Genomic DNA, 15,081 nt, shown 5'->3' with positions numbered 1-15,081 from the left:
GTATATTTAGGTCTTTAATCCATTTTGAGTTAGTTTTTGTATATGGTGTGAGGTATAGGTCCTGTTTCATTAGTTTACAGAAGGACATCCAGTTTTGAAGGCACCATTTGTTAAAGACTGTCTTTCTCATTCAATGAACTTTGGTCCTTTGTCAAAGATCAGTTGACCATAGGTGGATGCATTTCTGTCTGGGTTCTGCTCAGTTGGTCTATGCGTCTGTCATTGTACCAGTGCCCAGCTATTTTGAGTATTGTGGCAGTATAGTAGGTTCTGAGATCAGGTAGTGTGAGACCTCTTACTTTATTCCTTTTTTCAATAATGCCTTGCTTATCTGGGGCCTCTTTCCTTTCCATATAAAGTTGGTGATTAGTGTTTCCATCTCATTAAAGAATGCTGGTGATATTTGGATCAGTATCGTATTATATCTGCAGATATATCTGCAGAGGGATGGCATGGTGTAGCTATCTAGGGTGTCATGTTGGTTCTGCCTCTCTGCTGTGTATATTTTTAACCACAAAAAAAAAAAAAGGAAAAAAATAGAGAGAGAAATAGAATGACTTGTAGGTTTTTGACTTGATGGAAGGGTGGATGAAACTGTCATTAACCTAGACTGGGAAAACTGAAGGAGAAGCTAGTGAGGGTTGGAGTGGGGCAAGAATCAAGGGTTCTTTAGGGTATTTTATCTTTGTGATGCCTATGTGAACGCTCCTTGGAAACTCTATGGGGGCAGTTCCACCCTGTCCTATAGGGTCGCTATGAGTTGGGCATGTGAAAAGAGGAGACATCTGGCAGGCAGTTTGATATATGAGACTGGAGCTCAAGGGAGCAATCAGGGAAAGAAATATAAATGTCAAAGTAAACATGGCATTTAAAAAGGCGAAACTGAAAAAGGTGGAAAAGCTGGTTACAGGATCCAGGCCTGAGGCACTTTCCCAAGAAGACTGGAGAGTGAAGTAGAAGCTGGGAACTAGTCTAAAAAACTGAGAGAGAGTGGCCAGTAGGGAAGAAGGAAAATCCGGAGCGTGTGGTATAAGCCAAGAGTAAAAACAATATTTCAAGAAGAGAGTAGTTAAGTGAATCAAATGTTGCACACTGGACTGAGAAGGTAAGGACAGAGAATTGATCGCTTTCCTTGGATTCTCTGACACTTTGATTTTTTAATTCTCAGAGTGTCTTACTTAGATTTTTTAAAAGGTGGGCATAATACTCATATAAAAATGATCCTACAATTCCCTGAATTTGTAACTTTTACTAAGAGGTGAATAGAAACATTTTTATTTAATGAGGAATGATCATTTTTCAGAATAAAATAGTATGATTATAGCCTAGAAGTCAGGGAGAAAAAAGTGTGAACAAGAGAAAAAGTCTAGGATGAGTCGCATATCTAAATGAAGGTGGGAATCAAGGTAATAAGAAACTGCAGGAATAAAGGTAAAAGGTAAGAGACAAATGGGGAAAATATTTGCAAGATACAAAAAAAGGGTTAATAGTACATAAAAGATTAACAAATTAATGTAGATAACTGCTCCCATTAGAAAAATCAGCAAAGGACATCAATAGATAGTTCACAAAAGAAGATATACAAATGTCCAATCAATCAGCGTAACTTAAGGTGCATACTAATACTAGTAAAAAACAACCACAACCTTGCTAATCAAAGCAACTAATTGTACCTAAATCATTATTCCACTATTGAAAAAAATGGAAATTAAAAAAATACTGGATTAGAAGACTGGAAATATTTGTCTCAAAATATTAATAGTGGGTTTAATCAGGATGGTGAGATGATCGCTGCTTTTAATTTCTCTTTTGTCATTTTACCTATTCCACACATTTTTCTATGGCAACTATGTATCATTTTGTAATAAGATTTTAATTCATTTACGCACAAAGCAATTGCCTAGAATTGCAGTTCAGTATGAGCCCGAGGAGTTAAGCTTATGAAACAAAATATTGCTGATGTCACACTTCTATTTTTCAAGCAGAATTGTTTCGCAAATGCAGGTCATCATGTTACAACGATATCGTTGCTAATTATCTAGGTCAAGTACTTCTGCTTTTCATCCCTTTGATCCCTACCTCAACAGGCAGGGGAATAAAAAAGTATTTTTTGATATTGGTTGGCAGATCTGCTACGAAGTTTTGTGTGGCAGATTAAAATAAGGCTTTTATACGTATTATCGGCATATTTCAATCCAGGCTACATCTGCACTTCACAGTCCACTACAGAACTCCACTGCGGTGTGGACTGCGCTGTATTCTTACAGAAAGCTTTTGACAAGTACAACGCTGGTGTTGCCTCTTACCACATATAAAATACGTCACGCAGTCAGTAACTGTTACAGCGCACATACCGTATGTGCACAAGAGCAGTCGTCAGTATTTTATCTCCCCACCTTATCTTACATATTTCAGAGTCAAAATCGGACTCCTATTTTTTTCCTTTTAGGGAGAGGACTCCAGAGAAATATATTGGGAAAAAAACATAATCTCTAAGGTTATGAATCCAGATCATCCCATAACAGCCCCTACTGGGATATAACTCCGAGGTACCCACTTCCCACTTGGCAAATCCAGGTCCTTGCCCAGCTTCCTCTTTCAGCTCCAAGGTTCCCTTTTCTCACGTACGGAGGTTGCGCCTCCCTAGCCCCGCCCCTCCGCCCGCGCCGTACGCGTGACGTCACCACGCCGGCCGTGCCGAGCCTCCTGTCAGAGGCGGCCATTGTTCAGCCGGTGGTGCCGGCTTCGCTGGGGCTGGGCTGGTCCAGCCCGGTCAGCTGCTGGCCCCTTATCAGCGCAGGACGCGGGGGCGAGTCACTGGCTCTGAGGACTCTGGGGTCCTCGGGTGCAGGTCACCATGAGCAAACGGAAGGCGCCCCAGGAGACGCTCAACGGGGGCATCACCGACATGCTCACGGGTTAGCACCGGGCCAGGCTCCGCTGGCTCTCGTCTTTCCTCCCATCCCACTGCCTCCCCTTTCTTCTCTCCCGCCCTGACAGCCCGGGGGTGGGTGGGCCCGCGGCCCCCGCTCCCTCGACACCCGTGGCCCGAGCCAGTCCTGCCCGGAGCTCCTGGGCCTGGCCGGCGAAGAGAGTGCTCACTGTCCCCCGTCCCTTTCCAGGAAACTCAGTTCCTGTTTCTTTAGCTGTGGTTCTTGTTGCCTTTTCAGAACTCGCAAACTTTGAGAAGAACGTGAACCAGGCTATCCACAAGTACAACGCTTACAGGTGGGACGGTGCGGCATTCGCTGATTGCATGCGTTCTCGTATGCCCCCGTTTGGCAGTTTACGGGCTTGGTGGGTCCAGTGGATATTTGGACCATCTGCAGAAGAGGAAGAAGCGAGAATCCAGGGCTTGACTCCATAGTGGTACCTTACTGCAATATGTCTGAAAGAATCTGGGCAGAGCTCTGTAGGATCAATTATGATCAGTTTCCAATTCTGAGTGAAACTCGGTATAACCTGATACCATATTTTTCCTATCGTGAAATGTGAATTACTGGAAATGCATAATGAAAGGCAGGGGACGGACGAGGACTGTGCTGTGAAATTGATGTGGTTCAAGGAATCACATCTTTCCATCTGATTGGTCTGTGGCGGATCCTGTCACCCTAATTTGATCCCATCCTTGTTCATCTCACCAGAGGCCTTGTCCTGGCTGTTATTCTCACATCCACCTGCTTCTGCTCTTTAGCCTATACACGCATTCGAGTCCTTCCGCCTTAAGCAAAAACAAAGCAATCTTCTTAAATCTTCCTTTTAGCTAACACTTTATCTCATCCCTCCACTTTACAGTTAACTTTCTTGAAAAGTAATCAGTGTTCATATGCCTGAACTTCCTCATCTCTAGTCATTCTTTAACTCATTGCAGTATAATTTCTCTGAAAATACTCTCACCTAAGAGCTCAACTGTTAGCCAGTAAAGTTTGGCAGTTTGAATCCACCAGCCTCTCCGTGGAAACTCTGTGGAGCAGTTCTACTCTGTCCTGTGGGGCTGCTATGAGTCAGAATCGAGTCGACAGCAACGGGTTTGGTTTTGGTTTACACTTCATCTTACTGGACATTTGGGGGCATTCGCCACTAGCTCATTCCACAGAATACTTTCCCTTGGCTTATTTGATGGTACTCTTTCTATTCTTGCACCTCTTCTTCTCTCTTAGCTTTTAATGTGGTCGTCCCCAGGGCCTGCCCTTAGCCCTCTTTTCTCACTTTTGTAGTTTCCCTGGCTATCTTACCATTCTTGGCTTTGAATACCATTTACATCAGTGGATCCAAATTTTTGCCTTACTGGGCTCTTCTCCATATTTTTAGTCCTATGTTCCCTTTACCTGTAACTTAACTCCTTCCTGCCTGTCCCACTCAACCTATTCAGACCTGAATACTCTCCCTCCTGTCCTTCCCACCTATGATTTCCTGTGCTAAGAAATCATCCACACATTTGATCTAGAAACCAGAGTGACATTGAACCCCATCTTTTATTTGAGTCACAGTAGGCTCCAAAGAGGAAGTGTTTAGTCTTGAAGGAGCCATCAGAGGATAAGTGAGAGGAAAAACAGCCCAGACAAAAGAAACAAAATGTGCCAAGGCATGGAGAGATAAAGGACTATAGCATTTTCTGGAAGTCAGTAATCCCGTTTGCCTAAGCAGTATGGTTTCAGTGGGAATTAAGTTTGGAAAGGGTGGTGATGCCCCACCACGCGTGCATGCTCCACTCCACCCTGATGTGCATTTCTCTTCATTATGAGCCAACATGATCTCTTGAAAACAGTTATGTGATTTTGTCATCCTCCCATATCAAATAATTAGATATTTCCTCTTTACCTTGATAAGGTCCCAATGCATCATGGCATACAAAAGGCCTTTCATGATCTAATTCTTTTTCCCTTTCAGGCTTTACCCCACAGTGTCAAGTATGCCTTTCTTGAAATAATTCCCTCCACAAATTCCCCTCAACCTACCTTCTCAGATTCATCATCAATAATATGCTGATTGTTGTTGCTATTGGGTGCTGTTGAGTTGACTTCAACTCATAGCGACCCCATGTGACAGAGTAGAACTGCCCTGTAGGGGTTTCTGGGCTGTAATCTTTACAGGAGCAGATTGCCAGGTCTTTCTCCCATGGAGCTGCTGGGTGGGTTTGAACCACCAAGCTTTCATTTAACAGGCGAGTAGTTAACTGTTGCACCACCAGGGCTTCCTACAGAGAAGTTGAAGTCCAAGTCTAAAGGTTTGTGTGTGCTAGAATAGAATGAAAAAGACTGTCCAAAGACCATCCACTATGTATGCTTTAGACTTAGATATACCGTCACGTTTTATTAGCATCAACACTAAACTACATTTAGCTTTAATATTATAGACAGGGTACTATCAGCAAGCTCCTGTAGGGTACCCAATCCCGCTGGGTTACTGAGCTGGATGTTTGTGGAGATAGGCAAGAATCACAGGTCACTGCTTTGTATGTCAAACCGGAATGGGAACAATGAAAAAAGAACTGGTGTAAGGACATATTGGGATGCACTTTAAACCATGAATTTTAAAATAGCCACCACGGATGAGCCAATCAAGTATCTAGTAGTCTGAATATGATGGCACATTTTTATAAAGTTCAGAACAGTTTTTAAAAATTGGCTTTTAAAAAGAAAAGAAGGCTAAACGATATTTTCCGCTTACTCCCAAATAGGAAAGGCTGCTGTTCTCCTGAATCTCTCTAGCTTTACATATAGTTAAAATCAGATTTTCCTTAAATGTGAGAATTGTCAAGATACTTAAAAAAGTCAGAGAAGTAGTTGGTGATTTGTCAGTTCTTCTGAGTTTTAAGTTTTACGTGAAGGTGGAAATCTCGGTGCAAGTTCAAACTGGATATTCGCTTGTGTGTTCCAACTTAAGAAGAATTAAGACCTTGTTGGATTTCTGTTTTTTTTTTTTCCTTGTAGAAAAGCAGCATCTGTGATAGCAAAGTACCCACACCAAATAAAGAGTGGAGCAGAAGCTAAGAAATTGGTAAGTTTAGTGAATAAGTTGCTTCAGGAATTCATACATGTACAAATTTGATGAGTTCCCACAAAACTAAATTTCCCTCTCTGAAGCTGCCTTGACCTACGCAGACCCACACAGCCTTCTGATTTCTTAAAATAATATTAATGTTATTTTAAGCATGCTTTTTCACACTCTAAGTGTTTTTATTTGGGTGAATGAGGATGAATTTAAAACAATTTTAAATACATATGATTATACTTTTCTTTTTTTACTTCTGCCATATACACGTGTACTCACTCTCACATTGAATTTCAGTGTGGGTGTTAGTCCTCAAGAGGAGTGTGGTGATGGAGTGGTACTAGCATATCTGGTCCCTGGCTATCTTTCTTTGATCCCAGGGTATAGGAACTTAAGTGAGTTAGTGAGATCATGCCTACTCTTGTTGCGTACCATTGAGTCAATTCCAACTTATTGTGACCCTTTAGGACAGAGTAGAACTGCCCCACAGGATTTCCTAGGCTGTAATCTTTACAGGAGTAGATTACCAGGTGTTTTCTCCAACAGAACAGCTGGTGGATTCGAACTGCCAACCTTTGGCTTAGCAGCTGAGTGCTTAACCATTGCACCACCAGGGCTCCTACTTACCTACTCCAAAAAACCGAATCTGTTGCCGTCAAGTCAGTTCTGGTTTATCAACCCTAGTAGGACAGAGCAGAACTGCCCCATAGGGTTTCCTAGGAGCACCTGGTGGATTTGAACTGCTGACCTTTTGGTTCGCAGCCATAGCTCTTAATCAGTACGCCACCAGGGTTTCCAAATTACATACTAGTAAGTACATAATTAACCCCCTTCGTATATTATGGCATTTAGTCCTGTTCACTGTAATTTCTATGAAGCCCTTCTTGCTAGTGGTTTCACAGTTTCTAGAGGGTCACATCTCTTAGTAACTTGTGATAATATCACTCAGAATATCCTGGAAAAGTCTACCTATTGATGGTCAGATTGTTCTCTCTCATCTAAATCTCACTAAAAGTTTATAAATTCTCAAAATTAAGGAATATCTCATACTCATCTTTTATTTTAATACTTAATATAATGCTAGTCTGACAAACCGACATGGGTTTTGATTAGTGCTGGTCCTGAGAGTTATCAGTCAGTCTTTTGGTCTTTACCCATTTGTGTTTCACAAAGTTCCTCTGGAATTTAGACAGTACTGATATGTTATTGTCCTTAACTTTCTCATGAGAGCTGCGAGTGTATGAACTATGACCATCCTTATGTTTTCGTACTTCAGAGTCCTAACATTACCATAAATCTTGCTCATCTTATGATCGAGTGACAAGTTATCCACAGTAATCATGTACCACATTTTAATCTTGAATTTGTTATTCTGTATTTAGGTTTTAAACCCTTTATGCCATAAACAGTTCTCAACGTTACGGTATATCCTGCCCAGATAGACTAGCCAAGCAAGTTGTAGATATAAAAGTGCTACACTAGACTTTAATTCTGAGTTTCTGTTTTGGTGAGCTGACTCAGTGTTAACCTCAGGAACCACTCCTACTTCCATTATGTTCCCCTTTTAACATTTGGGATTACCATTGAACTTCTTTTTTGTGTTTATTGCAAATAGTTTGCTCATTTCTTAGAAGCAGACCTCTAACAAGCTCTGATACACTTCATCCCAAATCTGAGTTTATGGTATATCCCTAAATAGAACACGAAAGTATCCAAACCGCCTTTTGCATAATACTGGACTTAACATAAAAATCTCATCATTATTCCTTTTCACTATTATTTTAAGAATCACAGCCCTACTATCCAGTGCGTATGAGTGCTGCTTGATAATTCTGTTGCTGTTGTTGTTAGGTGCCGTCAAGTCGGTTCCAACTCTTAGTGATGCTGTGCACAACAGAAGGAAACACTGTCTAGTCCTGACCATCCTCATAATTGTTATACCTGAACCCATTGTTGCAGCCACTGTGTAAGTCCGTCTCCTTGAGGGTCTTCCTCTTTTTTGCTCACCCTCTAACTTTACCAAGCATGATGTCCTTTCCAGGGACTGATCCCTCCTGATAACATGTCAAAAGTATATGAGACGTAGTCCCACCATCCTTGCGTCTAAGGAGCATTCTGGTTGTACTTCTTCTGAGACAGATGTGGTCGTTCTTTTGGCAGTCCACGGTATATTTAATACTCTTCGTCAACACTGCAGTTCAAAGGCGCCAGTTCATCTTCGGTCTGCCTTATTCATTGTCCAGCTTTCGTGTGCATACGAGGTAATTGGAAACACCATGGTTTGGGTCAGGCGCACCTTAGTCTTCAAGGTGACATCTTTGCCTTTTAACACTTCAAAGAGGTCTTTTGCAGCAATGCATCTTTTGATTTCTTGACTGCTGCTTCCATGGGCATTGATTGTGGATCCAAGTAAAATGAAATCCTTGACAACTTTGTCTTTTTTCCATTTTTTTTATCATGATGTTGCTTATTGGTCTAGTTTTGAGGAATTTGTTGTATTTTGAGGTATAATCCATACTGAAGGCTGTGGTCTTTGATCTTCATCAGTAAGTGCTTCAAGTCCTCTTCACTTTCAGCAAGCAAGGTTGTGTCATCTGCATAACACAGGTTGTTAATGAGTTTTTCTCCAATCCTGATCCCCTGTTCTTCATATAGTTCATCTTCTTGGATTATTTGCTCAGCATACAGATTGAATAGGTATGGTGAAAGGATACAACCCTGATGCACCTCCTTCCTGACTTTAAACCATGCAGTATCCCCTTGCTCCATTCGAATGACTGCCTCTTGATCTATGTAAAGGTTCCTCATGAGCACAATTAAGTGTTCTGGAATTCCCATTCTTTGCAAAGTTAACCATAATTTGTTATGATCCATACAGTTGAATGCCTTTGCATAGTCAATAAAACACAGGTAAACATCCTTCTGGTATTCTCTGCTTTCAGCCAGGATCCACCTGACATCAACAATAATATCCCTGGTTCCACGTCCTCTTCTGAATCTGGCTTGAATTTCTGGCAGTTCTTGGTTGATACACTGCTGCAGCCGCTTTTGAATGATCTTCAGCAAAATTTTGCTTGCATGTGATATTAATGATATTATTCAGTAATTTCCACATTCGGTTGGATCACTTTTCTCGGGAATAGGCATAAATATGGATCTCTTCCAGTCAGTTGGCCAGGAATCTGTCTTGTGGAAGAAAATGATCCTCTCATTTACTGCTGATAGAAGTGTTGGTTGTCCCATCTTCTCTGAAGTGTAGTTTGCTAGAATGTTGGCAGGATGTGAATATCCTTCGGTACAGCAATTCCACTTTGAGGGATTCATCTTCATTAAATGAATAGAGATATGTGTCTATAAGGACTCATTTAGTTCATAATTTTTTGGGCACCTATATGCCAGGTGCTACCCTGGAAACTCTATGGGGCAGTTCTACCCTGTTCTATAGGCTCGCTATGAGTCGGACTCGACTCGATGGCAACGGGTTTTTTTTTAACGGGTACTAGGAATAAGGCAGTGAAAAGACAGGATCTCTGCTCTCTTTGAGCCTGTATTCTAGAGAAGTGCTGTTCAGTACTGTAGCCACATTTGGCTGTTGAGCTCTTGAAATGTGGCTAGTGTGACTGAACAATTGAATTTTTAATTTTCTTTAATTTCAATTAATTAAAATTTAAATGGTCTGATGTGGCTAGTGGCTATCATGGTGAACTGGGCAGTGGTTCTCAAAGTGTGGTTCCTGGACCAGCAGGGTCAGTCAGCATCACCTGGGAACTTGTTAGAAATGCGGCTTCTTGGCCCCACCCCAAATCTGCTGAATCTGAAACTCTGGGGTGGAGCAATCTGTGCTTTAATAAGCCCCTTAGGTGATGCGGAGGAGCCTTGGTGGCACAGTGGTTAAAGCGACTGACTGCTAACTGAGAGGTCAGTGGTTTCAAATCACAAGCAGCTCTGAGGTAGAAAGGTGTGGCAGTCTGCTTCCGCAGAGGTTTATAGCCTCAGGAACCCTGTGGAATCGACTCGATGGCGGTGGGTTAGGTGATATGGAGCCCTGGTGGTGCAGTGGTTAAGTGCTTGGCTGCTAACCAAAAGGTCAGCAGTTCAGATCTACCAGCTGCTCCTTGGAAACCCAGTGGGGCAGCTCTACTGTGTCCTCTGTCACTATGAGTTGAAATTGACTCGAGGGCAACAGGTTATGGGTTTCGGTGATGCTGATGCATGTAGAAGTGTTTGAACCTCAGTTCTAGAGGAAGTTCATGAGAGCGTTGTCACCTAGTATCAGTTACAGTAAAACCTGCAGAAGTCTGAACCTGTGTAAGGTGGAAACCTGTCAGAGAAGGAAACCTCAAATATTTTCAACTAATAGAGAGCAATAGAAAAGTGGCAAGACTGCACCTTGGCAAAGGAGGAAAACTTGAGAGACCTGGAAAAACAAGCAATCTCATTGAGTTCCCGCTCTCACAGGTTTTACTGTAATTGGAAATCATCTCGATATTTAAGTAAATTATGATATATTCACATTCATTCAATTATATACCATGCATCCATTAATATGTTATATGTATTTATTGATATGGAAAATTGTTCATGATGTATTAGTAATTAAAAAAAAGTACTTTACAAAGCAGCACAATTCTATTTTTGCAAGAAGAAAGTATGTATAAGAGAAAACTTAATATATACCAAATGTTAAGTGATGAAGTTACAGTGATGAGATTACTAAGTGCTTTTATTCTTTATGCTACTCTAAATTTCTAATTTTTCTACAATAAAAGTTAATTTTTAAAAAAGATTCAGAATAATTTATTTAGGGTTCTCTTTTGTCAGTCATTTAAGCGTTTTGCCTCTGGGAGGAAATAGTTTTTTCTGGGGATTAACTTTCTGTGTCCTTTGTTTCAAAACTTGTCATGTGATGATCATTTGTTTTTCATTTCTCGCTTTTTACTTTATCTTCTAGTGATTTGGTAAGGACATGTTTATATGTTTTATATTTTTAATTTTCGATACAGCCTGGAGTAGGAACAAAAATAGCTGAAAAGATTGATGAGTTTTTAGCAACTGGAAAATTGCGTAAGCTGGAAAAGGTAATATTTAAATTACTTGTTTACTCTTTGATTATAGTGTCTGCCTCTATGACAGGTATGCCGTAGCACCATCGCAGGGTGGTTGATGTTAAACATGCCAGTAAGGCTCGAAAGGAAAAGAAATGGCTTTAAGCATTCTGTTTTTAAATTCTTGAATATTGTTCGAAATATTCACCACTTATTTTATGTGGCATTTTCGAGACTGTCGTTATGATTGAATTAGCTCCTTATTTTTCAGTACTGATCTTTTGACTAAAAGATAAGTATCTTCTAGAATTCTATGCTTAAACTCTCCCAGGCATTTTTATGGTTTTGTTTCACCCTGAACAATCGTAATTATGTCACCTCTGGTCTTTTGTGAATAGACCTTTTTAAATTATTGGAGAGATTAGAGATGAGACATCTTCAGGAACTGTGTTGTTCATTTCTCTACGAATTTATGCAACTGCATAGGTTATGTATGAATGCCTGTGTATGGGTTATCCAGGCAAATGTAAATGGCTCTTCATGTCCCTTGACCACCTAGAGTATTTTAAGTAAGATCATTTGAGTCTTCAAAGCATTCCTAAATCATAGTTACTTTTTTTTTCCTCAAAGATTCGGCAGGATGATACAAGTTCATCTATCAATTTCCTGACTCGAGTTACTGGCATTGGGTAAGAACTATTTTAAGCAAATGGTAGTAGGGATGGTTTTATTTTTTATGTCAGCCAAACTAAATTATATACTAACGCAAACTGTTTCCCTTCAAAATCTGTACCTTTCACCTCTTTGCCTTTGTCCGTATAGTTTACTCCTCTGTAGCTTCCGTGTCTGAGACGAATTCTTTAGATGCTGCCTCTGCAGTAAAAGCCTTTTCCAAGGCAAATAGTACCTCCTTTGTGAAGCCATTTTGATTCCTCAGCCAGGAATAATCTCTCCTTCCTCTGAACCCCATTAATGCTTGCTCTGTATGCATATTATCACCCTTTCTAGTTTGTGCCTCTTTTGTCTCTCTGAACATGCTATTTATCTTAAACATTTTAGCTTTTTTCAACAGCACCTAGCATAGTACCTTATGAATTTGGAGCAGACACTTTATTTCTTTGTGTGTGTATCAAGTTTATTTGGTATCGTTAAGAATTTGCCATTTTGGAAGATAATTTAGCATATACGTAACAGATTAGCCTTGTGGTTCCAATATAAATTGGGCAATTCGTTTAGAATTGTGTTGTTAAAATGTGTAAGAAAATTTAGTAGATTTATAATGAATAAGATTTGTTGGCTGAACTTAAAAGTGCGAGAACTAGACTTTTGCATTTGAATTAGAAATTGAATTTTAGTTAGCAGTCGTTTTAGAAAGCACCTGTTGTATTATCCTCTTTTTCTTGTTGTGTTATCCTCTTTTTCTAGGCAAGAAACTGAGACTTAACTATGTAAAGTGAGATAACTATAGCAGAGCCAGGATTAGAACCCAGGTCTTCTGATTCCAAATTCAGTTCGACTTGTTTTAGGCCACATTGCCTTGCTGACATGAATATCAGTTACTGTACCACACTGTAATATCAGGCTGTTCACCCAGGTTACTGAACTTTGTAGGATTATTTGTCTCAAAACACTGTGGCTGCAGACTAGTGTGCTTTTGTAGGTGTGTATATGTGTTTCTTCCTATTTTTGCTTTGACTTCATTACGTTATGAACTGGTATAAGGGACAAAGAGATTTGGGTGCCGCTCCCAGTGCTACCTCCAGCTAGATTTGTAACCTTAGCAAGTCACTTCATCTTTCTAGGTTTAAGTGTTCTTCCCTGTAAAATGTGAGGGAGGCTAGTCTCTAAGGTTCCCTGTGCCCCTGACAGTCTTTAAGAATATCTTCAGCCATATCTGATGTTGTGATTTATTTATATGAACACAGCAATCAAAGTAATGTTTTACAAACCTAAATTAGACTTTATTACCGCTTTGCTCAAATCCCTCTAATAGCTTCCCGTTGCACTCAGAATAAAATCCAAATTTACCACCATGGCTTAAAAAGCCCCATATAATGTCTCCCCTCTCCGCATCCCGTACATCACTCTAGCCATCCTAGTTTTTCTCTTTCCTTAAACAAACGAAGCTCATGCCAGCCTTAGGGTCTTTGCGCTAATAGTCTCCTCCGCCTGATACGCTTTCCTCCTTAGTCCCCCTGAGGATTGACTCCTAGTCATTCAGATCTCAGCTTAGAGATAATCTCAGAGGTTTTCTCTCACCCAGCCACTCCGTCATAGCTCATCGCATAGCACATCTGATTTTTTTTTTTTTTTTTTTTTTGGTTTATATATCTATTTATTGTTCCTCCCTATCCACTAGAATATACATTTCATAAGACCAGGGGTCTTACTTGTCTTGTTTCCTGCTGTATTTTCAGCCCCTAGAAGAGAGCTGGCATGTATAGGTCCTCAATAAATCTTAGTGGAATGAATCAACAGTTTTCAAGTGCCTGTATGTCTGTTTTATGGAATAAAGTACATGAACATATGACAGCTACATGCATAGACATTTCATGCCCAAGTTCATGGCCGTCTTCCTAATGACTAAGGCTTTAAGAATTCTTACCTTTGGATAAAATTAAACATTACCAAAGTAATCATTCAACATTTTAGCAGATCTTCTGTAGCTCCATAGCAACTCTTTGTTTGACAAGAGAAAACATAGTTGGTTTTTTGTTAGAAGGATCCTGAGTTTTACCTGCAATACTGAGATAATGCTTTTCTTTCTCTGTAGGCCATCTGCTGCAAGGAAGTTTGTAGATGAAGGAATTAAAACATTAGAAGGTGAGTATGTAGCAGAGGTCGCTAATTCCAGTTAAATGTGGTCCTGAAGGGCCATTAGTGCATTAACTAGAACTTGAAAACCCTTTTGCCGTCAGTGGATGCAAACGGTAAGATTTTCGTTTTAATTCCGCAGTGGAGAGTAGACACATAGTTTGTTTTACCGTCTTAAGTGCTTTTAGGCTTATAATTCAGAGGAAAAGCAAGAAGGGCAAGAAGTGGCTTCTTTGTGTAAAGACAATGAAATATTTATCATTTGCAGATTTCTAAAAGATATAAATTGCCTTTGTTCCTTTAATAAAATTTTGAACAACAAAGTCTTAAGAGGTGGCATATGATCAGAAATCGATGGTACTGAAGGAAGAAGTCCAAGCTGCTCTGAAGGCATTGGTGAAAAACAAGGCTCCAGGAATTGATGGAATATCAATTGAGATGTTTCAACAAACAGATGCACCGCTAGAGGTGCTCACTTGTCTATGCCAAGAAATATGGAAGATAGCTTCCTGGCCAACTGACTGGAAGAGATCCATATTTATGCCTATTCCCAAGAAAGGTGATCCAACTGAATGTGGAAATTATAGAAAAATATTCATGTCACACGCAAGCAAAATTTTGCTGAAGATCATTCAAAAACGGCTGCAGCAGTATGTCGACAGGGAACTGCCAGAAATTCAGTCCGGTTTCAGAAGAGGATGTGGAACCAGGGATATCATTGCTGATGTCAGGTGGATCCTGGCTAAAAGCAGAGAATACCAGAAGGATGTTTACCTGTGTTTTACTGACTATGCAAAGGCATTTGACTGTGTGGATCCTAACAAACTATGGATAACACTGCGAAGAATGGGAATTTCAGAACACTGAATTGTGCTCATGAGGAACCTTTACATAGATCAAGAGGCAGTTGTTCGGACAGAACAAGGGGATACTGCATGGTTTAAAGTCAGGAAAGGTGTGCGTCAGGGTTGTGTTCTTTCACCATACCTGTTTAATCCGTATGCTGAACAAATAATCCGAGAAGCTGGAATATATGAAGAAGAACGGGGCATCAGGATTGGAGGAAGACTCATTAACAACCTGCGTTATGCAGATGCCACAACCTTGCTTGCTGAAAATGAAGAGGACTTGAAGCACTTACTAATGAAGATCAAAGACCACAGCCTTCAGTATGGATTACACCTCAGCATAAAGAAAACAAAAATCCTCACAACTGGACCAATAAGCA

The 15,081-nt window shown here is 40.4% G+C and overlaps 1 protein-coding gene across 1 annotated transcript in view; it reads left to right on the top strand.

Annotated features, from left to right (window-relative positions):
* The first annotated feature begins 2,702 nt into the window (after positions 1-2,702).
* The window catches only part of POLB (DNA polymerase beta), a 33,358-nt gene continuing 20,979 nt past the window's right edge, over positions 2,703-15,081 (top strand). The window contains exons 1-6 of the mRNA XM_049866403.1: positions 2,703-2,918; positions 3,171-3,228; positions 5,934-6,000; positions 10,998-11,072; positions 11,670-11,728; positions 13,813-13,862. Coding sequence (XP_049722360.1) covers positions 2,858-2,918; positions 3,171-3,228; positions 5,934-6,000; positions 10,998-11,072; positions 11,670-11,728; positions 13,813-13,862 — 370 coding nt within the window. The 5' untranslated portion in view covers positions 2,703-2,857. The remainder of the gene's footprint in view (positions 2,919-3,170; positions 3,229-5,933; positions 6,001-10,997; positions 11,073-11,669; positions 11,729-13,812; positions 13,863-15,081) is intronic.

The sequence above is a fragment of the Elephas maximus genome, chromosome 22 (genome assembly GCF_024166365.1).
Source record: "Elephas maximus indicus isolate mEleMax1 chromosome 22, mEleMax1 primary haplotype, whole genome shotgun sequence".
Taxonomy (NCBI): domain Eukaryota; kingdom Metazoa; phylum Chordata; class Mammalia; order Proboscidea; family Elephantidae; genus Elephas; species Elephas maximus.
Note: the sequence above shows the minus strand (reverse complement) of the source record. Positions and strands in the feature narration are given on the sequence as shown.